Here is a 27,422-nt window from a genome sequence, read left to right as displayed (position 1 = left end):
CATATGCACAGTAACATCACCGTTGGTTGGCTTCCTGAAGTTGTTGATTCTTACCTAAAAGCAGGTGCTAGAGAAAGGGACATAACATTCTGAATTTAACGGAAGGAAAGAACAGAAGATACTCAAAACACACGTCATAGGAATGATTGTTCAGTCAGGCCTGATGGTAAAGATCCACTCTCATGGGATGTAGTGACAGGGCTACTTAATGAATTTAACCTGTTTGGCATTTAGACCATTCAGTGTATACTGGCACGTTTTGAGGAACAGCTTTGAGTCTAGTGAAGAAAGACCACCTCTATAGCAGGGTGTGGTACCACTCCCTTGTTCTCCCAGCAGTTGAGACGCTAGGCCAGGATAGCTAGCTCAAGACCGCATGGGTTATTAAGTTTGTAAAGAAAAAACTTAAAAAGAGGAAAGAAAGACATTTTGCATGGGGAATATGAAGCATATGATCTCAGTCTCCAGTCTCTAAAACCTCCTTGGGAGAAATCAACCTAGGGAAGAAGTCAGGGCTCAACTAAAATAGACCTGTTGGAGGTCGAAGAGGCCATGCTAGGAGAGAGAAGGCTTCATAGTAAGTGGGTTGTCATGAAGGGGCTTGTCACAGGCACATGATGTGTTTTTTATATTCAATATTTTTATATTAAATAGACTTTTTAGAGACAGGGTGGGAATCAGGAGAGTCACTGTTCTGATCTTGCACCTCATCCTTGGCCGACGAAGCTCACATCAGATTGGAGATGCAGTTCTGGAGGAATGGAGTTAGAGGCCTTAAATTACTGAAGTGGGGGTGTGGAGAGGGAACCTCCACCATGACAAGTAGTTAGTAGTCACAACCAAGTCGTGCTGCCACTGTTTCATAGTGTTGCGTGTGGGTCCTCTTTCTAAAGAGAATGGCAGCAGGGAGGCTGATTAAGAAGTACCATTGCTGATTGGTTATATAGCAGGTATTGTAGCTGGATGAAGGGACAAGAAGAAGCTAGTCATTATCAAGAACGTGGGTTCTCAGGGAAACTGGGATCCTTTCTGGTGGCCTGAATTTTCCTGTGAAGACGATTTTGGTAGCAATGAGACAGTAAACTAAAAAGCAAAAGGTTTGACCACTGGGTATCTCAGTGTTGAGGATCCTATTGGAATCTGCCCTTGAGGGTTGATAAAATGCTCTTGGGCAGCTAAACTGAGTAGTGTGGACTTGGCACGAGGAGACTGAATGTGTACTCAAGGAAACCTGTCCACTTTTCTTTTATTCATGCCTTACACTATCTGGCACCAACTTGGAGCAGTTATTTCCTGTGCCTTGGGCTTAGCAGGGATGCTATCGTCTTAGTAACTTTTCTTTCTGAAACCTTGGGGAAGGGGAGATCTGAAAATTAGCAGCAAGTTTTTATAACACTGAAAGTACTGTTCTGTTTCCTAAGCCCATTTAGGTACTTGAAAATTACATAGAGAAAGAATGAGTCTAATGGTACAGTTACTGGACTATGGAATATTCCTTTATCATAGTAATTTTTGAAAATAAGGTTTTGCAAGTCAGCAAGAGGGCTCAGTGGGTAAAGGCACTTGTTATGGAAATAGAACAACCTGATTTCAATCCCAAGAATCCACGTAAAAAATCATTGATCATGTGTTTAAGGCCAGGCTAGACTACTTGGCTAGACCTTCCTTTCGTGTAAGAAAAAGAAAGTGTGCGTGCGTTCGTATGTGTGTGTGTGTGTGTGTGTGTGTGTGTGTGTGTGTGTGTGTCTGTTGGAGGACGGAGCAATGCTTTCTTCCCTTAGGAAATTAATGAATATAGATAAGTGTAAAACACATCTGCATTAGTTAGCACATGCATGGATGTCAGAGCTCTTGAAAGACAGTGTGTGCCATACATTCAAGCCCCTGCTGAAGACTGCATCTGTGTAGCTCCCTGTAGAAAACTGTTTTCTTGTCTCCCAGTTTTGTTGACTGCAAAGAATGTGGACGGAAGATGCATCAGATTTGCGTTCTACACTATGACATCATTTGGCCTGCAGGGTGAGTAATTTGCTGTGATCTCTGAAAAGGGGGAGCAGCTGTGCATAAGTCATGGGGAGGTGGCTGTGGTGCAGTCTTGTTCCTTGTCAGCAAGAATTCAGCAATTAAGGGAGGTGGCAGTTGGTTCTATATTTAAATCTTGTGTTTGCCTGCTTTACAAATTGTAGAATCAGAGCCGTCTGTCTCCTCACTCTTTTCACAATGATGTGATTTCAACTGCCAACAAAGTATTTCAGTACTGCATTTCACTGGTTTGGCAACATACACTGTTGAGTATAATCTGATCACACCCATTATTTGTTGTGCAGTTTTGTGTGTGACAACTGCTTGAAGAAAACTGGCAGACCTCGGAAAGAGAACAAATTCAGTGCTAAGAGTAAGTTTGCTGAAGATTTCTGTTTTCTGGGTTATGTGCTTTGAACTTCTGTAGATTCTCCTCTCTCTCTCTCTCTCTCTCTCTCTCTCTCTGTTAGTCTCAGCATGAGGTTTCAGAGCTCAGTGGTCAGCAGTTTTCATGTGTAAGTTTTTCCAGTCGTTTGTACTCTTTTGATTGGAGTCACTCAGCTTGATCCTTTTATGATCAGCTCATAACTTAGAAAGTAAATTTCAGAACTACTGAGAGAATGTTTGTTGGCAGATCCTTCTACAGTAGCTTAGAACCAAGAGCCTTGTCCAGAAAAAGTGCTTTCACAAGCTTTCAGAGGCTGTTTCGGGTCTGAGCTAGAAGCTGTCTCCTGTGGGGACAAGGCATGCTGTCCTATTATTATAGGGCTGAGACTGAAGAGGATTTCCTTCAGGGATTTCAGCAAAAATGGTAGTATTGTGAGGCTCTTTGTTCCTACACCTGTGCTTTTAGAATAGTCACTCAGTTGTGAAGGCAGGAAACAATCCTTGGCTGATGCTAGATGACTTGGTCCTGGTTGTCCTAAGCTCCATTTTAGATTGTGGAGTGAGCGATTGGCTGAGCCAGTGTGTGCCGTTTTCCTGTTGCTATTAGAGTTCCTCAAGTTAGTACTAAAACAGTAAGCAGTCTGCCTGTTGGCATCCTTGAGATACTTCACCCTCCACACAGGAGACTTCTGCTTAGCATAGGTCCAGGGCAGGATTTGACCCACAAGCTGAACTTGTTCCACCAGGACCTGAGGTAAAGGGCACAAAACAAGTATCCTCAGTCCACTCATAGTCAGGCCATCTTTTTTTTTTTTTTTTAATGTATTTATTTTTATTTTATGTGTGTTAGTGTAAAGATGTCAGATCTCTGAAGTTACAGACAGTTGTGAGCTGCCTTGTGGGTGCTGGGAATTGAGCCTGGGTCCTTTGGAAAAGCAGGCAGTGCTCTTAATCACTGAGCCATCTCTCCAGCCCAGGCCATCTTATTTATTCATTCATTCATTCATTCATTCATTCATCCATTCATTCATTTTTGCTCTCCGGTCCCTTACTGTTAGAAATGGACAAGAACATCTGGACTGATATAGAGCTGACAAGAAGCAAAGTGCCTAAGTCCCATATCTACTTTTTCTTCATAAGATGCTCACAGGATGGAGCTCTTTCTGTTCTTATAGAAGTCATTAGTCCTTGAAAGTAGCAGAGGTGAAGCAGCAGCCTCAGCAGCTCTGCCTAATCTTGTTCATTCGGAACTTTTTAGGGCTTCAGACCACACGATTGGGAAACCACTTGGAAGACCGAGTGAACAAATTTTTGCGGCGCCAGAATCACCCTGAAGCTGGGGAGGTTTTTGTCAGAGTGGTAGCCAGCTCAGACAAGACTGTGGAGGTGAAGCCAGGAATGAAGTCAAGGTTTGTATTATTACTTCCTTCCATAAACTGTTGAGTCGTCCTCATTCCTGTCTCCTATAGCCTCATTATGCAGATGCTTTATGGCAAGTAGCATGTGACCTTCTCTTCTGAGTCCCAATTTATTAGCAGAGATGCCACTCCCTTCCTAAGAAACAGGAACAGGACGAGCTGGAGCACAGTCCTGAAACTGCTCTGGCTGTTGCAACAGGTTGCCAAGCCTCCAGCTCTTCCATACAGACCAGGTTTAGCTCAGAAGCAGTTGGAACACACATAGCAAACTACAGGCTCTGCCTTATTTCAGGTTTGTGGATTCTGGAGAAATGTCTGAGTCTTTCCCATATCGAACCAAAGCACTCTTCGCTTTTGAGGAGATCGACGGAGTCGATGTCTGCTTTTTTGGGATGCATGTGCAAGAATATGGCTCTGATTGCCCCCCGCCAAATACAAGGTAGTCTTCATCTTACTTCTGAGTGTGTCTTTTATCCCCATGTTGGGTGGTAACAGACCGAGGCTCAGGTATGTTAGAGCTGTGTGCTTTGGTACTAGATTAAAACAAAGCCACAGTTAAGTGACTAATTACTTTTGTTTCCCTCAGGATGAAAGGTCTTGGTGGTAGTGTTTCATGTTGTGCAGTGTGGCCCTATTCTTGTTTTGTCTCACAGATGGTCACTTGGGGGCCAGGGTAGCAACAGCTAGATGCCTCACAGTTTTAATCTGTTTTAATCTGGACTTTGGATGAGTGGGTCAAAGAAATGGCTTTCCCCAAGTTGCGCCCCCAGGAAAAGTTTCCATTATCTTTTATTGGATAGCAAAAAATTATTTGTTTCCTTAGTTTTTAGCTGCAACTGTGATGAAGAGTTTTTCACATCCTGTTAGATGGCCTGTGTGACTGCTATAAAAACTTATTTCTGGGGGCTATTGATATTGATACTTGTTTTTAATATTGAGGGGTTACCTTGAGTTAAAAATTAAAATGACACCCTCCACCTATCCCCTACAGGCGTGTGTACATATCTTATCTGGATAGTATTCATTTCTTCCGGCCCCGCTGCCTCCGGACAGCTGTTTACCATGAGATCCTCATTGGGTATCTAGAGTATGTGAAGAAATTGGGGTGAGTCTGGATTATTCAGAATCAATAAAATTCTGTGTCTGTTTTGTGAAATAATAAGTTTTTCTCAATTAGTTTTACATGTTTTTATTCTAGTGATTGGTTCAGAAGTCTGTTGAGGTTCCCACATGTGTCTGACTCCAGAGAGCAGTACCTACTCTGCCTCTGCTTACATTGCATTTTCTTTTTAGTTTATTGAAGCATAAACTTCATACCATACATTTTGCCTCTTTCAGGTTTTGGAGTCAGTGGGTTTTAATTTTTAGCATTATTGACTGGTGTGACCATTCTTATAAGTCATTCTCCATACACCCTCACTCCCTCACCAGAGCCCTGTGCCTGCCTGCTTTCTGCTCCTCCCTGTCCTGCTCCTGCCCTTAGATGACCACTAATCTACTTTCTGTCCCTGTACATTTGTCTCTTTTGGTCTTCTGTTAGAATTCAGTGCTTGAATACACGATATGTGTTTTCCCCTGTTGTACTATGTGTTTATATACCACACTGTCACACTCTTTCCCACACCTGGAAAAGAGTTTGCCGGAAGTGTCTTTCACAGAGTGAGTAAGGTTTGTTTGACATGAATCCTTTAAAGAGAAGCTTGCCTGACTGCCTTTCCAGTGCACAGGATGAAATAGGGAGGAAGCTGGTGCTTGATTGTACCCTGGCAGGCCCATCTCCATGTTATCCTTCTGAGAACAAAATGCTCAGAACTGAAACTACTATTGGATTTGCAAGTGATGAAGATAATACCTCCTCCCTGACTCCATTCACGTACTAGTTTGGAGCCCAAGTATTTTATAAGACCTACACTAGTATTATGGGCATTTTTTCTGTTTTCATCTGACCTCATGTTTATTTCTGTCCTTGTTCTAGTTCTTTTTGGTTTTTTGATACAGGGTTTCACTTGGCTGTCCTGGACTCACTTTGTAGGCCGGGCTGTCCTGTCATGAAACTCACAGTGATCCGCCTGCCGCTGCCTCCCTGGGTGCTTTCACTAAGGGCACGCACCACAACACCCAGCTTCTATCTCTTGTTCTTAAACTGCAATTCCTCAAAAGTAGATCTGAGTGTACTGACACTTCTGTCTGGCTTGCTTTGTATGTGTCCTATAGGTATGTGACAGGACACATCTGGGCCTGTCCACCAAGTGAAGGAGATGACTACATTTTTCATTGCCACCCCCCTGATCAGAAAATCCCCAAACCAAAACGACTACAGGAGTGGTACAAGAAGATGCTGGACAAGGCATTCGCCGAGAGGATCATTAATGACTATAAGGTATTCCTGCTGAAAGAAGATACTGGCTCTTTTGCAGCTGATTAACATATTTTTTGTATTTTCAAACTCTTTGCCATTCACGTGCTTTATAATTATGATCATGTACAAGAAATAGAAATGGAAGCAGCTGATGAAACTGCAGAAGGAACTGTGCAGTTGGTCGAAGCAGTGGGCCTTTCAGTCAGTTGATAACTCGTTTGTGCATGTGGTCCTCACTAGGCCACAGGGGACTTTATCTCATCTCTGTCCTGCTTCCTCCCAGGACATCTTCAAACAAGCGAACGAAGACAGGCTCACAAGTGCCAAGGAGTTGCCCTATTTTGAAGGAGATTTCTGGCCTAATGTGTTGGAAGAAAGCATTAAGGAGCTAGAACAAGAAGAAGAAGAGAGGAAAAAGGAAGAGAGTACTGCAGCGAGTGAGACTCCTGAGGTACAGCCCCCACTAGATAGAGCTGTGCCACCAGAGTGGCTGGCTGGAAAGTGTACATTTTCTGTTGGTTTCTTTCTGTGGTGATGATCTCATTCACGCACGTAAGATATCACCGTCAATAGCAGTAAGCAAATGTGTCGTCTCTATACAAGAAATATTCCCTATGGGGCCTAGTGGTTAAGGTGGTACTATATTGTAGCCAGGAAAGTGTATAGACGTGATGAGACTGACTTCCAGGAGAAACTGATGTGCCAGGCCTTGTGCTGAATATTGTGACAACTTCTTGTTTTGTGCTTTTTTCCTTTCCACTCTCCACCTTTTCACTGTTTACTATTACCCTGTGTACCAGGGAGTGCAGAGTGAACTAAACAAGACTTTGTTCTTGCCCCAAGAGGTATCTTATATTAGGAGAAACAGGAAGGGACTGGATAGTTGCATGATGTGTTTTCAGGAAATGGGACAACTCTGAGAAGAAAGGCTCTTAAGGTAAAGAAGACAGCAGGTCTGGGGTGGGGGTGACTTTTGAAACAGTGACATAAGGATCCCATGTGAGATGTGGGGGGATGGAGTCTTCTAGGAAGGGGAGGAAGTGTGCTATATTGAAGATCACAAGGCATTGCGTGATTGTCAGGTAGAGCTGGCAGTAGCATATATTGGTTGTAGTTATAGGTATGTACGGTGACTTCTGTGGAGGGTGTTTGTGGCATGTGAGAAATCATGAATTAAGAATTGTCTTGTGTTGGCCGTGGTGGTGCATGCCTTGATTCTAGCACTTGGGAGGCAGAAGCAGGCAGATTGCCTTGAGTTTGAGACCAGCCTGGTCTACAAAGCTATCCAGGACTACAAGCGAAGCCCTGTCTTGAACCCCACCCTACCCTCCCCACCCCAAAAAAACGTCTTGTTTTAAGCTGAAACAAGCTTTGGTGAGAGAGAAGTAAAGAATGGGCTGCTATTAAGATACCTGCAATGCCCTGGAGGAAGTGGTTAAAACTGGGTCTCAGCAGGGCTACAGGAGCTAAAGCATTGGGTCATCATGAATCAGCGCACACATGATTTGTTGAGTGGTAGCAACATGCCAAGCACTGTTCACATTGAGTTATGTCTATTAAAAGACATCTTTAACAGAGAAAGCACAGGCCGGGATGAAACAAAGTTTGTATCCCTGGTGGTTCACAAGCACTCCCAAAATGTCCCCATTGTCTGACTTCCTCTCATTGGTTGAACCATCCTTTCACCTCCTCAGGAATTTGACTGGTTCTCACCAAGGTTTGGTTTCTTACTCTAGTGCTGAATGGTTCAGAAGAAAGCCAAAGAGGGGAGGCCGCCATATTCAAGCTGGCCTTAAAAGAACAGGCAGGTCTCAGTGGCTGGCAATGCAGTGCAGCAGTGCAGACCAAGTGACCAGCAGGCCGCTGGCCACGCCATGCCTCAGAGCAAAGGTGGCCTGCCCCAGGACCATTTGTCTGGGCTTATAAAGGACAGCAGTGGTGGCACCATTTGAGGAAGTAGAATGTGGGCCCAGCTATGGGAGTGACTGGTGCACAGCAGAGAACAAAGACACCCCTGCTGCCATGGGAACAGGACCTCGGAATACAGAACAAGCTGAGCTATCCAAGGCGGCCTCCAGCTTGGTGTCAGTGACACTGTCCAGAGGACTAGGTGGCTTGTACCTGAGCTGGCCTTCACTGTGTACCCAAGGATTTGGCATGTACTAGGAAAATGTTGACAAGTAGACTTGCTGTTTTCTTTGTATGGCAGTGTAGATGCTGAGGGCAAGGACTTGCCTTCCTCGGGAATACTTAGGACCTCACAGTGGGGTTACTCAGTGGCTGGCTCTTTGATCACCTCCCCCTGATGAGGCAGCAGCCTTGCCAGGCCACAGAGGAAGACAGTGCAGCCAATCCTGAAGATACCTGATAAGCTAGGGTCAGATGGAAGGGGTGGAGGACCTCTCCTATCAGTGGACATAGAGAGGGGCAGGGAGGAGATGAAGGAGGGAGGGTGGGATTGGGAAGGAATGAGGGAAGGGGCTACAGCTGGGATACAAAGTGAATAAACTGTAATTAATATAAAAAATAAAAATTTAAAACAGATTTTCTGAGGAGGAAATGGAATAGAGGAAAAGGGGCCAGGTGCTTGGCTCTAACATACTGTGTGCATGTATGAAATTCTCAAACAGTTAAAATAAGAAAAATTGGAATCACAAGTTAATGGAAGTAGAGAAGTGGTTGTGGTGGTGACAGGACACCACAGGATGTATTAAACCACAGTTTTGGGACAGAAAAAGCCCACGCTCCGTCGCACACACAGGTGAAACTCTATTGGAAAAAAGAAAAACTAAAGTGCATTGCTCTAGATGACCAAAGACAATTTTTCTTTCTCTTTTTCTTCTTTTTGTTGGTTTTTGAACGGGGTCTCTCTGTAGCTTTGGCTGGCCTAATCTCAGAGATGAGCTTGTCCTGAGTGCTTGGATTAAAGGCATGTGTTACTAGCCCTGGCTCAAAAACAATTTCTTTTAAAAAATATATTTGAAGCTGGATGAAGTGGCACATGCCTTTAGTCCCAGCACTCAGGAGACAGAGGCAGGCAGATCTCTGAGTTTGAGAACAGCCTGGTCTATCTACACAGTGAGTTCCAGGACAGCCAGATCTACAGAGTAAGACCCTGTCTTTAAAAAAAATCCCAAATAAGATTGCCCAGCAAGATGGGTCCAGTAAAAGTACCTGCTGCATGTGTGATGGCCTGAGTTCAAATCCCAGGATCCACATGGTAAAAGAAGAAAACAGTCTCCCTAAAAAAAAAAAAAAAAAAAAATTCTGTTCTCTCTGACCTCCGCATGGGCACCGTGGCACAGTCAAAAATACACACACACCCGTGCACATAAGTAGTTTTTTAAAAAATTTATTTGACTCAGGAATCTGAATCAGGTTATATAATCTAGGTTATATAGCATCATTTGAAGAAATTATATTCTGAGAGTATATAGTTAAGTGGAATAGCACATGCTTAGCATGTATAAGGCTCTGGGTTTTACCCAAGTTCTTACTGCAGAATAAAGAAGTTCTGGATAAGCTTAGCTTTTCTATGTTATATTCTAAATGAGTAACGCTCCCAAGTTCTTTTCATAGTAGGATCATTGGAGTACTTGAACTAGGGAGTGAGTCCCTTTTAGACCTCAGCCAAATAGTAATGAAAGTAGTAACAGTATGTTGCAAAAGAAGCTTAGACATGTTCTGCCCTAGTTCAAGTTTAATGGTACAATGATCAGTTGGGTGTCCCTGTTCTTCCTGGTGCTGTCCCAACCCCTCCATTTGCACCTTCTCGGTGTCCTGGAAATTTATACAAATGAGTAGTCCCTCCCAAGGCTAAGAACCAGGTACTGAGCATGCAGGATGGAACATAGCACTCCTGTCCAGTGGAATTATGGGGAGTGGTAGAAAACTTCCTCTGTTGCTTAGATTCTGAATGAACATCCTAAAGAAGTAACAAGATATACAGGTGACATGTCCAGGCTGGGAAGATTCAATCCTTAGGCCTCTGGAGGTAGTATGTGGCCCAGGTGCATATGAGGTCTGTGGAGCCCCACAGCCTAGGAAATGGGTGTTAGTCTAACAGCTTTGCATGTGGTTTCAGGGCAGTCAGGGTGACAGCAAGAATGCCAAGAAAAAGAACAACAAGAAGACCAACAAAAACAAAAGCAGTATTAGCCGCGCCAACAAGAAGAAGCCCAGCATGCCCAATGTGTCCAACGACCTCTCCCAGAAGCTGTATGCCACCATGGAGAAACACAAGGAGGTATGGCATGGGCTGGTGGGAGGTTCTGGGGATACTCAGAACCCTGAAAAATAGCAGGCACTATGCCCACTGTGCTGGGGTTTTTCTGCGCAAGTTTGATAGAAGGGAGGGTTCCCTCTATAGAAGGTAAAACAGCAGTTTGTTATTATATTATTTGGCTTGTCATCATTTATGTTCCATCCCAGGAAACCAGAGCCTCAACCAGGCCCTGGGTTTGGTTTCTCTCCTGTTACAACCTGGCCCTGCACTTAGCGCACACTGCCTCTCTGTGGGGTTAATGCAGCTTCTCCTTTCAGGTCTTCTTTGTGATTCATCTGCATGCTGGCCCTGTCATCAGCACTCAGCCCCCCATAGTAGACCCTGACCCCCTGCTTAGCTGTGACCTCATGGATGGGCGTGACGCCTTCCTCACCCTGGCCAGAGACAAGCACTGGGAGTTCTCTTCCTTACGCCGCTCCAAATGGTCCACTCTGTGCATGCTGGTGGAGCTGCACACACAGGGCCAGGACCGCTTTGTCTATACCTGCAATGAGTGCAAACACCACGTAGAGACACGCTGGCACTGCACTGTGTGTGAGGTAAGCCCCGCCACCTCCCTCCTGGCCTTCCCCATAAGCAGCATTGTTCCCTGCAGCAACAGAAATGGCTGCAAGTGTCATCTCCGCACAGCTTGTTTGTGCTGTCCCTTCCAGGATGAGGGGTTGACTTCCTCTCCTCTCCTCTCCTCTCCTCTCCTCTCCTCTCCTCTCCTCTCCTCTCCTCTCCTCTCCTCTCCTCTCCTCTCCTCTCCTCTCCTCTCCTCTCCTCTCCTCCCCTCCCCTCCCCTCCCCTCTCCTCTCCTCCCCTCCCCTCCCCTCCCCTCCCCTCCCCTCCCCTCCCCTCCCCTCCCCTCCCCTCCCCTCCCCTCTCTTTCTCTTTCTCTTTCTCTTTCTCTTTCTCTTTTCTTTCTTTTTTTTGGTTTTGTGAGACAAGGTTTCTCTTATAGTCTTGGCTGTCCTGCACTCACTGTAGACCAGGCTGGCCTCGAACTCACAGCCTACCTCTTCTTCCCAAGTTCTAGGATTAAAGGCATGTGCTACCACCATCTGTCTTATCTGTGTTCTTGTCTTCCAAGGCACAGGCCATATTCTGAGGCAGCCTGACTTTGGAAAACTTTGGCTCTACAGGGATTTCAGTGTATTTCTTTCTTCCTAGCCTTGCTAAAGGGTTAAGGATGCCTTTCGCCCTGCTGGCAGGTTGGCACCTTTGATCAAGTCCACTTGCAGGACCACAGAATGCTGTTAGACTTGATTGTCATATATGCCACTGGCAGGCTTACTGTCTCCTGCCTTAATGCCTGTCGCCTATTCACCCTTGTAGCACTTGTCCTGGGCGGGCGAAAGCTTCCTAGCCCTTTCTTCTTTGCCTACCTTTGCATTCCTATCTCCTGTTGTCTGTTTCTGCCCCACCCCTGGCTTCTTGATCTTCTTTCTGCTTTGCTGATTTTAGGGTTTGGTGTGTGCTGTCTTTGAGCATGATCTCTAGGGCCAGCTGTAGGACTTGAGATGTGTTCTGTGGGTGGGATATGTGTGAGTAAGCATATTTGTGTGTATACCCACAGAGGCCGGAGGAGAATTGCTCTTTAGCTCTACCTCATTTCCTTAAGAAAAGATTTGTCACTGAATCTTGAGCTAGGCTGGTGAATAATCAGGAAGCTCCAGCAGGCTTCTTGTCTCCTCTCTGTCCAGTGCTGTAGTTACAAGCACACAGCCATACCCAGATTTTTGTGTGAAGGCTGGGGATTGGAACTCAGGTCCTCATATTTGACCATCAAATCATCTTACTCACTGAACTATCTCCCAAGCTCCCACCCTTCAGATTTAATGCTTCCTTTTTAGTTTCTAAGTTCAAGTATCTCTGAGCCATTTGGGCTTCTGTATTGGGGAAAAATCAGTTAGCACCTTTCCCATGGGATAGTGTCTCACAGTCTGCTGTAGTGCTTGGAGGAAATGGTCCCAGTGGTCCTCCTGTTAAGTCTCAAGGTCAGGCTCTTGGTGCTTTTTCCAAGGCACATGGAATAAAGAAGGAAAGGAACCAGTAATAACTGCTCAAGTGTTGGGCCTACACTATGCTCCATGCCTAAGGGTGTCTGCTCATGCTGGGCCTGTGCTTAATACTACTCTGTCTCTTGCTTGTCTACAGGACTATGACCTTTGTATCAATTGCTACAACACAAAGAGCCACACCCATAAGATGGTGAAATGGGGGCTGGGCCTAGACGATGAGGGCAGCAGTCAGGGTGAGCCACAGTCCAAGAGCCCCCAGGAATCCCGGCGTCTCAGCATCCAACGCTGCATCCAGTCCCTGGTGCACGCCTGCCAGTGTCGCAATGCCAACTGCTCGCTGCCATCTTGCCAGAAGATGAAGCGAGTCGTGCAGCACACCAAGGGCTGCAAGCGCAAGACTAATGGAGGATGCCCAGTATGCAAGCAGCTCATTGCTCTTTGCTGCTACCACGCCAAACACTGCCAAGAAAATAAATGCCCTGTGCCCTTCTGCCTCAACATCAAACACAAGCTCCGCCAGCAGCAGATCCAGCATCGCCTGCAGCAGGCCCAGCTCATGCGCCGGCGAATGGCCACCATGAACACCCGCAATGTGCCTCAGCAGAGTTTGCCTTCTCCTACCTCAGCGCCACCTGGGACCCCCACGCAGCAGCCCAGCACACCCCAAACACCACAGCCCCCTGCCCAGCCTCAGCCTTCACCTGTAAACATGTCACCAGCTGGCTTCCCTAATGTAGCTCGGACTCAGCCCCCAACAATAGTGTCTGCTGGGAAGCCTACCAACCAGGTGCCAGCTCCCCCACCCCCTGCCCAACCCCCACCTGCAGCAGTGGAAGCAGCCCGGCAAATTGAACGTGAGGCCCAGCAGCAGCAGCACCTGTACCGAGCAAACATCAATAATGGCATGCCTCCAGGGCGTGCAGGTATGGGAACCCCAGGGAGCCAGATGGCCCCTGTGGGCCTGAATGTGCCCCGTCCCAACCAAGTCAGTGGGCCTGTAATGTCTAGCATGCCACCTGGGCAGTGGCAGCAGGCACCTATCCCCCAGCAGCAGCCAATGCCAGGTATGCCCAGGCCTGTAATGTCCATGCAGGCCCAGGCAGCAGTGGCTGGGCCACGGATGCCCAATGTGCAGCCACCAAGGAGCATCTCGCCAAGTGCCCTGCAAGACCTGCTGCGGACCCTGAAGTCGCCCAGCTCCCCTCAGCAGCAACAGCAGGTGCTGAACATCCTCAAATCCAACCCACAGCTAATGGCAGCTTTCATCAAACAGCGCACAGCCAAGTATGTGGCCAATCAGCCTGGCATGCAACCCCAGCCTGGACTTCAGTCCCAGCCTGGTATGCAGCCCCAGCCCAGCATGCACCAGCAGCCCAGCCTCCAAAACCTGAATGCAATGCAAGCTGGTGTGCCACGGCCTGGTGTGCCTCCACAGCAACAGGCAATGGGAGGCCTGAACCCCCAGGGACAGGCTCTGAACATCATGAACCCAGGACATAACCCCAACATGGCAAACATGAATCCACAGTACCGAGAAATGGTGAGGAGACAGCTGTTACAGCACCAACAGCAGCAGCAGCAACAACAGCAGCAACAGCAACAACAACAACAACAAAGTAGTGCCAGCTTGGCTGGGGGCATGGCTGGACACAGCCAGTTCCAGCAGCCACAAGGACCTGGAGGCTACGCCCCAGCCATGCAGCAGCAACGCATGCAACAGCACCTCCCCATCCAGAGCAGCTCCATGGGCCAGATGGCTGCTCCAATGGGACAACTTGGCCAGATGGGGCAGCCTGGCCTAGGGGCAGATAGCACCCCCAACATCCAGCAGGCCCTGCAGCAGCGGATTCTGCAGCAGCAGCAGATGAAGCAGCAGATTGGGTCACCAGGCCAGCCGAACCCCATGAGCCCCCAGCAGCACATGCTCTCAGGACAGCCACAGGCCTCGCATCTCCCTGGCCAGCAGATCGCCACATCCCTTAGTAACCAGGTGCGGTCTCCTGCCCCTGTCCAGTCTCCACGGCCCCAATCCCAGCCTCCACATTCCAGCCCATCACCACGGATACAGCCCCAGCCTTCACCACACCATGTTTCACCCCAGACTGGTTCCCCCCACCCCGGACTTGCAGTCACCATGGCCAGCTCCATGGATCAGGGACACCTGGGGAACCCGGAACAGAGTGCAATGCTCCCCCAGCTGAACACCCCCAGCAGGAGCGCGCTGTCCAGTGAACTGTCCCTGGTTGGTGATACCACGGGAGACACACTAGAAAAGTTTGTGGAGGGTTTGTAGCATTATGAGAGCATTGGGTGTTTTTTTTTTTTTTTTTTGTTTTGTTTTGGGGAATTTTTTTGTTTTGTTTTTGTTTTTTTTCCCCTCCCCTTTCATGTGTTTGGACTTTTTGTACTGAAAATCCAGGCATCTGGGCTCCTTTTATTAAGCCTAGATGGGACTGTGACTCCCAAGCATGGAAGGGCGGATTGATGTTTAAAGAAACAATACAAAGAATATATTTTTTTGTTAAAAACCAGTTGATTTAAATATCTGGTCTCTCTCACTCTCTCTCTCTCTCTCTCTCTCTCTCTCTCTCTCTCTCTCAGCTTTTTTTCTCTTTTTTTTTCTGTTTTGTTTGGAGGGTGGGGGGTTGTTTGGATTCTTTTTGTCGTCATTGCTGGTGACTCATGCCTTTTTTTAACGGGAAAAACAAGTTCATTATATTCATATTTTTTATTTGTATTTTCAAGACTTAAACATTTATGTTTAAAAGTGAGAAGAAAAATAATACTCAGAAACTGGTTCCAGAAATAATGCATCTTATAATGTGTCCCGATAACGAGCTGATGTTGCGGGAAGATTTTTTTCTATAGTGAACTCTGTGGGCATCTCCAAGTATTACCCCTGGACGATAGGAATTGACTCCGGCGTGCACACATGTACACACCCACACACATCTATCTATACATGCTGGCTTAAGCCAACCTCTTGTCTTGCAGATGTAGAAATTGTTGCTTTGTTTCTCTGATAAAACTGGTTTTAGACAAAAATAGGGATGATCACTCTCTTAGACCATGCTAATGTTAATAGAGAAGAAGCATTCTTTTCTTTCTTCTATGTGAAACTTGAAATGAGGAAAAGCAATTCTAGTGTAAATCATGCAAGCGCTATAATTACTATAAATAAGAAAATTCAAGAAGATTCAATCACTGTATAGAATGGTAACATACCAACTCATTTCTTATATCATATTGTTAAATAAACTGTGTGCAACAGACAAAAAGGGTGGTCCTTCTTGAATTCATGTACATGGTATTAACACTTAGTGTTCGGGGGTTTTTTTGTTATGAAAATGCTGTTTTCAACATTGTATTTGGACTATGCATGTGTTTTTTTCCCCATTGTATATAAAGTATCGCTTAAAATTGATATAAATTACTGAAGTTTTTAACATGTATTCTGTTCTTTAAGATCCCTGTAAGAATGTTTAAGGTTTTTATTTATTTATATATATTTTTGGAGTCTGTTCTTTGTAAGACATGGTTCTGATTGTTCACTCAGAATGGAGAGGTCGGGGCTGCAGTCCTGGTTGCAGTGTGGGTGGCAGGCTTGTGGCCCCTGAGGGAGGGATGGGGGCTCCCTGCACAGAGTGAAGAGGCAGCTCAGCACCACCTTGTGTACCCAGTACTCACAGGTGAATGTCACCCATGCCATGAGGGACAATCACCACTGAGTCAGAAACAGCACTTTGCCTCTAACCCACTCTTCTGTCCTCCTCTTGTTAGCCAGCTTCTCCTGTGGGGAGGGCTTCTGCCCAATTTTTTTTTCCAGACAGCTCCCCTTTCTCTACCCAGATCCCACAATCAATGCAAAGGGTGCTCCAGGGACTTGAGGTGGTTCCTGACCTCCCCTCCCCGAAAGTTCAACAGGGAGGTTACCTCCATCAGCCTGCCCTGTGTGGCCTCATTAGGGCCTTGCAGGCCTGGTGCCACCCTGGGGGCTGCTACTTCATGGTCTTGCCTGCTCATGGAGGCCAGTTCCAGGTGCACTTCCTCAGCAGGGGATGGGAGCCCCTGAATACTGCAGATGTGACATCTGCGAGGAGGACCACTAACGGGGAATGAAGTTAGCCCCTCGTCTGCTGCTCCCAGGGAACTTTTTTTGTTTTTAAATACCTGTCTTCCAACAAAAGAGTGGTCTAGATGGGGGTGGGGGGCTGCTAAATTTAGAAATCATGACCCAAATAGCCTGCCTTTTAAGTTCACAGAAGTATTTTCAAAATTCCTGACGCTTGGAAATCTAAATTTAAGGAAGCTTTTCAAGATTTGGATTTTGAATGTAGAATTTTGAATCTTGGATTTTAATACTGTGGATAAGACCAGGTAAGGAATAGACCATCATCTAAACGTCCCCAACTAAGCCCTGTCCCAAGTCCTCCAGAGGTGACACTCTGCATCTTTGCTCAACTTGATGGGTCCTTGCACATTTTTGGCTCTCTTCAGAATTCCCTTTGCTGCCGATTGGGAAGCCCCAAGCCATGTGTTGAAACAAGAAGAGGAACTGGAGTCTCACAGGAGCTGCTCTCAGCCCCACTCGGGAGGTGGCACCTGACAGTGTGCAGCCTTTTAATGTGGGCACTGGGGACATCCTTTTCAGGTTATCCTGAAGTTCAACGCTATGTACTAACAACTTCCTTGGAGTCTGCATCCTATGCAATTGTCCATCTGGATGTCAAAGGATGTGGCTGAGGGTGTGGGCTGTGGATAGTATCCCAAAGTTTGTCCTAAGGAAATTTCTGTAAGAGCTGGAGTGCCCAGACACTGTGTCTCATGCTGTATACTTAAGAGGAGAAGAAAAAAGTCCTATATTTGTGATCAAAAAGAGGGAACTTGAAATGTACTGGTGTTTATAATAAAAGCTGGTAAAACTGCTTGGATTCAAAGATGGTTCCGATTGGCTAATGGTCCACTTAGCATTAGCTCAGCTGCCAGTCCCTGAATGAATGAAGATGCCTGATATCAACCTTGCATGCATTTGAGGCTCTTAGAAACTCTACAGAAGAGAGTTGAATGTTATGTCCACAGGTAACATGCTGTTCTCCTGAACTGTTAGGGTGAAGGCATGTTTTGGTTTCTATTACATAGGGCTACCTGTGCATGGTAGCCCATGTCTTTTATCCTAGAAGAGCCAGAGGCAAGCAGATCTCTGATGGGGCCTTTCTGATACACATGGGGAATTCCAGGGCAGCCAGGGCTACACAGTGAGAGGCTTGTCTCAAAATGGGGAGGGGCAAAGGTCACATTTGAATCCACATTTAATTTTAGTGCACCATGACAAAATAAGCCCGGTGCTTAAAAACAAAAGAGAGACTTCTCGATAAGGTGATCGTGTGTTAGTGACCAATGTGATGCCAGTAGCAGGTCTGTGTCCAGACACTTTAGCAAGCCTGGGCAATGTAGGAATAAGGATAAAGTCTGCCCATCTGGAATTGTGAAAATACACAAGGAGCCTGATGCATTGTGCATGTATTGGTTATGTCTAATTTCTGCAAACTAGGTGCAGGGTGAGGAAAATAGTGATGAGATACTAAAGAAATGGTGCCGATCTCAAACTGAAAGTAGACACACAAGGAGTTTTAAGTGGATGAGTAGTCTTCAGCTGATCTAAATTGTCTAAAACATTGCTTTCATCATGCTCACATTGGTCTATAGCGGATTCTTTAGAAATCTTTGATAATTCACTTTTCACTAAACAAAAAATTCAGAGGGAGCCGGGTAAGCCTAGTAGCTACAAAATTAGGCCCCTGGTGGATCCTGCTTCATCCACTGTGCAAAATTCTACTAGAAGCTTGAAACAAGATGGCCTTTAAGGTCTTTCATGTTGTACTCCATGGCTGCAGACTGATGTGTTCAGTACATGTAAGTTTAAGAAATTCAGATTAAAAATCCCTGAAGGAGAGTGATACGGAAAGTTCCAAGCTACAGTGAGAATCTGAACACAGGTCATTGAAAGTCTGCTGAGCACAAGGGGCTTTGGAGGTGGGAAACAGCAACAACTGAAGAGTTGTTCCTGCCATCTCTCGTTATTTTTTCCTCCTACTGGGACTTCTTTATTCTTTAGTACCTTTGTTGTCTGCCCAGATATTGGCATTTATTATTATCTATTCTCAGACATTGGCACAGGTGTGAGCCACTAAGAAGAAGATAACTTTCTGTTCTTCCTGGGGTGAACATTGAAAGAATTGCAAGTCCCAAAGCTGCGAGCTGAAACCCACAGGGCACAGGGCAGATGTCAAGAGGTATCTGAAGTGGACCACTGTTGGGCAACCACTGCAGTTTGGGCTAGAATGTACAGAAGTCCCTTGGAAAGTTTCCTGTTGTTCTGGCATGGGTTAGTTCCAAACTAGTTAACTGGGAGTGGACAGACCACATACAGGAGAGCTTAGGGTTGGTTTGCTTGGAATATAGGAAGTTTTATACTGGACATCCCCATAATTAACCAAAGCCCAGGTTCCCCGTCCTTTGCCAGATGTCACTTCTTCACCTTTCTAAACATTCTCCCAAGGCCAGATCTGGTGTTCTACAGGTCATTCTGTGACCTCTGACTAAAGAGATGACTCCAGAACAGAGGCTTAAAGGAGTGGAATGGGAAGTCTCGATTTCTCCAGGAGTAGTATCCAGGGAAGCTAGTCTGTGTATTGACATGACTGGACCCAGGTAGATTTGGGTAGATGATGCAGGGCCTGTGGACAGAGGCAGACGCTAGAAACTAAGGATCTACAACAGGACATGGAAAGAGCAGGGAGCAAGGGTGGGCCTGCTTGTGGAGAACATGGTTCGTGCAGAAGCAGAACTGCCTGGGGTGGGAGTAATTGTTAGGTGTTCAGATTCTCAATAAAAAGATGTCTTCCTTAGCTGCTTTTTCTTTTGAAACAATCTTTCACTGAACCTGGGATTAGCAGATTTCGATAGAATGATTGGTCAGCAAGACCCAAGGATTCTCTCTTCTGTCTTCTCAGCACTGAGGTTACAGGCATACACTGCCCAGTTATTTTTTTTTTTGGGGGGGGGGATGTCAGGGTATCAAGCAGTTTAAATATACATCTGTCCGGCTTCGTTGGTCTGCCTACTCTTTTCTATTTTCCATCTATAAAATCAAGAATGTGGAAGCTCTCCTTGATACATTAAACCTGGAACCATTCTTAAACGTGCCCTCTGCCAACATTTAAGCATCCCTGATCCGTGTGTGTGTGTGTGTTCCAGCACCGTTTACAAATCTGGTTTTGTTCCTGCAGTTGGGACTAATGTCTGGTAGCAAGCGAGGCAACCTCTTTACTCTTTTTGTAAAATTTGATCATAGCAAGATATAGTTGGCATGTCTCAGAACCAAGTGAAAACCTGTCACAAGGGAACCATGAGGTTAGGGCGGTGACAGGCAATCTGCTTATGAAGTGGCTAGAGAATTTGGGTCAAATGTTAGAGATCTGGATCCCCAAACAAACTTCCAGTAGGGAGAAAGTCACAATAAACGGGTAGGGTAAGTCCAGTTCTGGAGGTTAAAGTTGACGTTTTGGTGAATAATAGTCAAACCTAAAATCTTGTCACTGTAGCTTTTTGGCATTGCTGTTAAGAGTCTTCCAGCAGCGCAAACGCACAGAAGCACATTGGTGGCTAGGTCCGCCCGTCCACACTCCAGCCTGGGTAGTGACATCTCGAGAATGAGATGCTCCCGCCTAGACACAGTCAGCAGCCGAGGGCCGGGGACAACAGAACCCTGACACACTCTACTCAAAGGTTCAGCGCCCTTGGCATTGAGATCCAAGGTCAAAAAGTCGGCTCTTCAGAGCCCTTGCGCTGGGGATTTGCGCCGTTCGCGTTTTTGTACAGGCGGCGCCCTGGGCAGCCCGGCGCGCGCCATGACGTCACTGCGCCGCCCCTGAGGAAGGCCCCCTGGACCACTAGTGGGCTGCTCCTGGAGCTTGGGGTCGGAAGCATGGCGCGCGAGCTGCGAGCTGTGCTGCGGTGGGGCCGCGGGCTGCAGGCTGTACTGCGGGCTCCCGCGCTGGCGGGCGTCCAGCGAGGTGAGCGCGGTGCGGGGCGCACCGGCGGCGTCTGAGGCAGTGTGCTCTCAGACCGGCGGGAGGCGCGGGCCGGGCTGCCAGGCTGGGCCGGGAAAGTGCGGGCGCCTCTGGGGAGCCAAATCGCCGGCACCTACAGCATGGTCTGGTCAGTCCCAGGTGTTCCTGATTGCAGAGTCTCCCTGGCTTGTGTTCACTCGTTCGTTGCAAGCAGCTGTGCACACGCTCAGTGCCTGCAGAGCTCAAGCCCTAGGGCAACTGCGGTGAATATCAACGGTCACCCCGGACTTAAGAAAGCCAGTGAACTCCAAGTGGTTGGTTCCTGAATCCCTAGGGCCTGCAATTGAAAGATAGAAGGAGGAATGGAGAGAGAATGATTTTAATCTATGCTTTCCCACCCGGCACTCAAGTAACAGTGAAGAGATTAGCGTTACATACAAATAAAGTATGTATATTTACAGCTGTTTTTACATGAAAGGGTCCAAGTCAAGTATGAATTGTGCTGAAGAATCCCTTTTAACGTTCCCAGCACTCCCGACACAACTTTTCATGTTAGGCATAGACGGGTACAGTGGCTTTTTAAATGGCTACGCGCAGTTCTATAGTCCTCCACTAAACGTTCTGTTCGACACAAGAAATCGGTACAGGTGTCTACAGGGGTTGAGTGAGTGTTGAAATCTTTAGGAACGAGTTCAGTTTCAGAGTCTGCCTCCCCACCCCACCCCCATGTTAGCTGATTTGCCAGATTCCGAATCAGTTTTTTTATTGGGGCAGGGAGAGAGACAGGGTTTCACTTTGCGCCTGGAACTTGCTGCATAGACCAGGTTGGCCACAAGCTCACAGATTGATCTGCCTTTGCCTCCAGAGTGGTGGGATTACAGATGTGTGCCACATTGCCTGGTGCTCAAAATACTTTCTGTTTATGTATGTATTCTCTAATGGCAAAACTGACTGTTCCATAGTATCCAACATCTGAGCATGTCTTTAAAAAACAAACAAACAAATAATTTTTAAAAGTCCCCTAAGGGCAGTTTGTTCGTGGCTTCATAAGTCCTGAATTGGCCCACAGTACCATCAAGAATACCAGAAAGAGCCCTCTGTAAAGGCGTGTGATTTTTGTCGACATGGGCACTATTTGAGAGACTGTTTTTACTTGTTTGACAGTGGATCAGTGTCTTCTCTGTGATTTCCTTTTTGTCTCTGCATCGTGTTCTGCAAACACCTTCTCAAAATTGGCTAGTTTGCTCCCTCTGTTCCCAAGGGCTGACTCCAGAGTCTCTCAGAAGCTTAAGTTTGCAACATTGGTGCTTCTTTCCAGGACTCAGGGATTCCCTTTCACTTCCCAGCTTCTGTGGTGGCAACAATTATTATCCCTGGGTCTTATGTGGAGGAAATACATGTGAAGTATACATTTTTCTTTTGGAGAGTTAGCCAACATCATTAAAGCTCTGATTTCAGCCTGCTTCCATGTTGTGTTGTCTCCTGGGAAGGATCAGCCTTCCAGAACCCCCTTCTGTTGATTGATGGTTGATTGACTGATTGATTGTTTCTCCAGAGCTTCCCAGAACTCTGTCTTTGGTGGTGGACCTGAGTTCATGGTTGTCATGTTAAATAAACTTGTCATGGTAGGATACAACTAGGCCAGACAGGGAGCAAAACTCCATGTAAACTAGCTCTTCTTTCCTGTGTATTCTGTAAATTGGAGATGGTCTGATTGCTATGTAATTCCAAAAAAAAAAAAAAGCCAGCATGTCTCTCACAACTTCGGACACTGTTTACCTCTGAGGTGCCATTGAGCTCTAATAAGAACATTTGCGTTGTTGCGGAAAGGTGGGTGATCTTTTTGAAGTTCACAGCTCATGTGTTTTCATTCCTTGCTCTCTTGAGCAGCTCCTACAGCCAGGTGATTTTTTGAAAGTTGGGTGCCCAACTCTCCTGCACTAAAACCTGTTTCTCTTGCAACCCGGTGACTGCTAGGTTTGCAGTCTCAGGCTGGAGAAAAATCTGCTTTTGTAATAGAGGCTCTGGCTCATAAGAATCTAATACCAGGAAATAAAAGCTTGACCCTGCTATAATTTAGTGAGATGAATTACAGATTAACAAATTAATAGTAAGAGTGCCCAGACCAGCACAAAACAATGATTTTAAATAAGCAGTATAGAAAATGAGTGGTGAATGCGTAGTAGGGAAAGATTACTGTGAACGATAGACAAAAGGAGGCCCAGGAGGACAACACAAGAGGCCTTGAGCCAGGTCTTGAAACAGTTCATGTGCAAAGAGGGATGTGGTGTGGTTGCAGCTAGGGGAACATGGGCACCAGCTGTGTGCTTGTGTGTGTGCGTATGCGTGTGCGTATGTGTGTCTGCTATCACAGTCACTTTATCAGTGCTCCTGTGTGAGCCCCAAGCCACTCAGCACTTTAATAGGCAGGGTCTGTGGCATGCCTTTGAGGTTTGTGGCTTTTCCTTTAGGGTGTGGGAGAAACATGAAAACTGGTATTGTGCAGATAGTATGTTTAGTGTTTGGTTCTGGCTGATAAGTTGAGTTGTTGGTTTATTCTTCAAGCCATTATAGAAAGTTCAGCTAACCTGGAATCAAATCTAATCTGTCCCCACCCCATCTCTTGTTTGTTTGTTTTTCCGAGGGACCCGTGGTGGCTGAACTTCTCATCTCTATATATTGTTTACTATGCCTATCCTTTTATCTTCAAAAAAAGACACACCCCATCTCTTCTACAGTGTGACTTTCGCTATTGAATTACCACTGCTGGATGGACCTTTTTCTTAGTTCTGGTTTGTCTTAACTGTGGCCATCACCATGTCACCCACACTAGCAGCAGGAAGCATGTTCAGCTGTCTCTTGGTTCCCTTCACAGGGATGATAGACAACTTTTTGGCTAAGTTACAAGTAGTTAGTCCATAACCATTGTGGTAGGGAGCATGACATCAGACAGGCATGGAACAGGAGCAGTGGCTGAGAGTTCACATCTAATCTACAAATTGTAGACACAGAGATTTTTTTTTTTTCTGTTTGAGTCTTAGGGTAGTCTATACTGTCCTCAAACTTAGAGTCTTCCTGCCTTAGCTCTTCAAATGCTAATATTATAGCCATGTACATTCAATTGGGTTTTTTTTGTTTGTTTGTTTTTTGTTGTTTTGTTTTTTGTTTTTTTGAGACAGGATTTCTCTGTGTAGACTTTGCTGTCCTGGACTCACTTTGTAGATCAGGCTGGCCTTGAACTCAGAGAGATGCCTCTGCCTCCCAGAGTGCTGGGATTACAGACCTGTGCCACCAAGCCTGGTTCACATTCAAATTTTTTATTATTTATTATTATTGTGTGTGCAGGGGGCATGTGTGGAGGTCAGAAGACAACTTGTCGGGATTGGTTCTCCCTTCCATTGTGTGAGTTCTGGGGATTGAACTCAGACCATCAGGTTCTGTTGCAGGCATCTTTACCTACTGAGCTGTCTCCCTGGCCCAGATATGTTTGGGTGTTTTGTTTTGTTGTTGGGTTTTTGTTTTTGTTTTTTTGAGACAGGGTTTCTCTGTGTCCTGGCTGTCCTGGAACCTTCTTTGTAGACCAGGCTAGCTTCCAACTCACAGCTGTCCACCTGCCTATGCCTCCCAAGTGCTGGGATTAAAGGCATGAGCCAAAACTACTCATTTCTGGATATTTATTTCTTCCCATGTATTAGAAATTAAGGGTGAGCCAGCTGGTGCATGCCTGTAATCCCAGCACTCAGGAAGGTAGAGGCAGGTGGACCTCTGTGAGTTCAAGGCCAGCCTGGTCTACAGAGTGAGTCCAGGACAGCCAAGGCTAACAGAGAAACCCTGTCTCGAAAAAGAAAGAGAGAAATTAAGGGTGAGCATCGAAGGCCTACTAAGCAGTGCCAGGGCCCAGTTGCTGGCCATTGGCTCTAAGAAATGGTGTAGGTCAGGTTCACCCCTCTGCTGAAGTACACAATCTGAAAAGCTTTTGTGGCAGTGAAGACCAAGTGGAGACACCCCATACCTAGTTCTGTGCCAGAGGTTTCAAGACCTAACCAGACTTGCCAGGGAGTTACAAAAGCAATTCTGAGTTCCCTTCTGGCTAAACATAGATCAGTAAGGTGTCTCTTGGTAAAATACATTTATTGACATTCAGTTTGTGAGGGAAGGCCACCAAGACTACCTGCAGCAGCAGTGTGCCTTCATCCTCACAAGCATGGACTTAGAGAGCTCCACTTTGGCCTCTGCTAGACAAGCACGATGTAAGTGACCTAGGACATCTGACCTTAAATATTCCACTTTTTACTATTGTCTTTTCAGGAAAGCCGGTTTTGCACCTTCAGAAGACCACAGTCCAGTTTAGGGGTCCAACACAAAGTCTGGCTTCAAGGGTCTCTGCAGGACAGTTGTACAGCACACAGGCAGCCGAAGACAAGGAGGAGGCCCTGCACTCTATCATTAGCAGCACTGAGGCTGTACAGGGTAAGCCTGGAGACTTAGGTCTTTGGGAAAGTATCTGCTGTCTCATCTCTTGCAACTCCTGGCTGTCACCTGCTGTGGCTTGCCCCCTCTGGTGGTCACCAAGAAGCTGCCAACTGGTGATTAATGGCAAGAGATCTGGTAGTAGTCACTGAAAGGGAATTGTGACCCAGCCAATGCAGGGCAGGAATTCTGTTTCCAGGTCCAGGGGCCATCTCCAGGCCTAGGGGCTCCACTTCTGGCTTTTGATGGAGACAAGGACATAACTGTTGATGTTGAGAAGGGCAGCTTTCTTACAATTTCGTTTTTTGAGTAATTCATTAAAGCACACTCTTTTGGAGAATACCCTGTAGAACCCAGTGGTTAAGGCCGGCCAAGTCTCAGGACTGCACACTGGGAACTCTGTCTCCATAGTTTGCTGGAGCTTTGCTTATTTATCCCACATGTACCTCTTTATGGCCACAGAGTTGCTCCGTGTCCTTTATTTTGAGAGGGACTGTTTCCACTCCTCTTAGTCACTCCTCTGTGTTTAAAAGTCAGAACCTTAAAGCATTCTTTGAAAAGGCATGTAGTAGCATATTCTTCTACAAAAATGGAAATGCGAATTATGTTGTGTCTGTGATTCATTACCAGGTTCTGTCTCCAAACATGAATTCCAGGCAGAGACAAAGAAACTTTTGGACATAGTGGCCCGTTCCCTATACTCGGAAAAAGAGGTAGGATGTGTGTGCATTATTCCCCTAGCTCGTCAAGGCTCTGACAAAGCTGCTTCAATCCCATCCTGGGAAAGTGCCAAATCCAAGTCCTCTGCTTGCTCTAAGAAGGTGTGGGCTGAGGACATGTCTGTTTTGGGTTCATAAATCAACTCTGGGGGTTAATTTTGCTGATAATTTTTAAGTCTCCCAAATACTATCATAGGCATCTACTTTGATCTCCTTCTGCAGGGCTGTTGATGTGTTTTGAAGCCTCTGTGTTTATCTGCTTCAGCTGGACTTGCAGGCCTGCATCTGTGTGATACAGGCCAGAGAGGGACACAGAACTTGCCTTTTTTATTCAAGACAGGGTTGCTTTGTAACCAAAAGCCCTTTTTTTTTTTTTCTTACATTTATTTATTTTGTGTATATGCTCCATGGCACTCATGTAATGGTCAGTGGATTCCTCTCCTTCTACCAGGTGAGTCCTGGGATTGAACTCAGGTCACCAGACTTGGCAGAAAGTGCCTTTACCTGCTTATTTATCTTGTTGGCCTGACCTTAAATTTTGAATTTTGTGTGTGTGTGTGTGTGTGTGTGTGTGTGTGTGTGCGTGTGTGTGTGAGTGTGTGCGCGCACGCGTGAGATAGCATTTCTCTGTGTAGCCCTGGCTGTCTTGGACATCAAGCTGGCCTCAAACTCACATGGGTCCACTTGCCTCCGTCTCCCTGAGCTCTGGGATTAAAGACATGTGCCACCACGCCTGGCTGAACTTTTTTAAAAATACAGTCTAGGGCTTTCATTTCTTTTCGAACTTTAGGTCAAGAATTCTTAGGGAACAGGTTCTGGCGGCCTACTCTCCTGTTAGCCCTTAGAAAGTGTACTTCCCTGGGTGCAGCGTGCTGACACCTCAATTCAGTATAGGTGCCTTCATCTTTGATCTTATTTTACTGATGGTTTTCCTTCGCCCGTTTCAGGAAGCTCTGTCAGCTCTCAGTGTGCTTAATATGTTTAGTATGCACACTAGCTCCCTTGGTAGTCTTACACTTTATGTAAGTCTTACATGTTATGTAAAAGTAACTTATTGTCATCTTGGAAGCTTACTGCTTTTGTCGATAACCTGAATTCCACTAACTGAACTGTCACAAACTCAACTCCCCTGCACTGCCTCTCAACTCACTGACTCAACCAAACTGCCTGAACAGCCCTGACTAGAACTCAGAGATCTGCATGCCTCTGTCTCCTGAGTGCTGGGATTAAAGGTCTGCACTATCACCCTGGACCTAAGCTTTTCTTTACCTGAAATGTGATCTATACCAGGGTGCCCTTGAGCTCAGAGATTTGCTTGCCTCTGTGTACTAGGATTAAAGGTGTGTTTGTATTCCAGGTCTTTGGATGTGATCTCTTGCCAGTCAGAACAGCCATATTCTGAATTAAAATTCTTTTACATTATAGGCTTCTGGTTTTGTCACAATGAACATTTATGGGGTGTTCCTGTTTTGAACAGTGCTTATTCTCCTGATATAGCACCCTTGTTGTAGACTTGCATGTATGTGGCCAAAAGAACAATCCATGTTTTTCTAAAAGTCCTGCAGAATGCATATCTGGTGCATTTCCTCTTTTTCTTTGTGCTTGTCATTTTGAAAAAATTATTGGAAGATGCTCGTCGGCTCATTAGTCTTTGAATCTTTGCTTCTCCCACACCCAGCTCTGA

General features: G+C 46.1%; 2 protein-coding genes across 3 annotated transcripts in view; both read left to right on the top strand.

Moving 5' to 3' along the window:
* The window catches only part of Crebbp (CREB binding protein), a 137,487-nt gene extending 120,073 nt beyond the window's left edge, over positions 1 to 17,414 (top strand). For both annotated transcript variants that reach the window (XM_021632412.2, XM_021632411.2), the window contains 10 exons: positions 1,942 to 2,019; positions 2,328 to 2,395; positions 3,668 to 3,818; positions 4,120 to 4,266; positions 4,819 to 4,932; positions 6,042 to 6,207; positions 6,470 to 6,637; positions 10,271 to 10,432; positions 10,729 to 11,010; positions 12,614 to 17,414. In XM_021632412.2, the coding sequence (XP_021488087.1) occupies positions 1,942 to 2,019; positions 2,328 to 2,395; positions 3,668 to 3,818; positions 4,120 to 4,266; positions 4,819 to 4,932; positions 6,042 to 6,207; positions 6,470 to 6,637; positions 10,271 to 10,432; positions 10,729 to 11,010; positions 12,614 to 14,770 (3,493 nt within the window). In that variant the 3' untranslated portion in view covers positions 14,771 to 17,414. The remainder of the gene's footprint in view (positions 1 to 1,941; positions 2,020 to 2,327; positions 2,396 to 3,667; positions 3,819 to 4,119; positions 4,267 to 4,818; positions 4,933 to 6,041; positions 6,208 to 6,469; positions 6,638 to 10,270; positions 10,433 to 10,728; positions 11,011 to 12,613) is intronic.
* Positions 17,415 to 20,393: 2,979 nt separating this feature from the next.
* The window catches only part of Trap1 (TNF receptor associated protein 1), a 27,719-nt gene continuing 20,690 nt past the window's right edge, over positions 20,394 to 27,422 (top strand). Inside the window, exons 1-3 of the mRNA XM_021632431.2 lie at positions 20,394 to 20,552; positions 24,858 to 25,019; positions 25,650 to 25,732. Coding sequence (XP_021488106.1) covers positions 20,465 to 20,552; positions 24,858 to 25,019; positions 25,650 to 25,732 — 333 coding nt within the window. The 5' untranslated portion in view covers positions 20,394 to 20,464. The remainder of the gene's footprint in view (positions 20,553 to 24,857; positions 25,020 to 25,649; positions 25,733 to 27,422) is intronic.

This window comes from Meriones unguiculatus, chromosome 11 (genome assembly GCF_030254825.1).
Source record: "Meriones unguiculatus strain TT.TT164.6M chromosome 11, Bangor_MerUng_6.1, whole genome shotgun sequence".
NCBI classification, from domain to species: domain Eukaryota; kingdom Metazoa; phylum Chordata; class Mammalia; order Rodentia; family Muridae; genus Meriones; species Meriones unguiculatus.
Note: the sequence above shows the minus strand (reverse complement) of the source record. Positions and strands in the feature narration are given on the sequence as shown.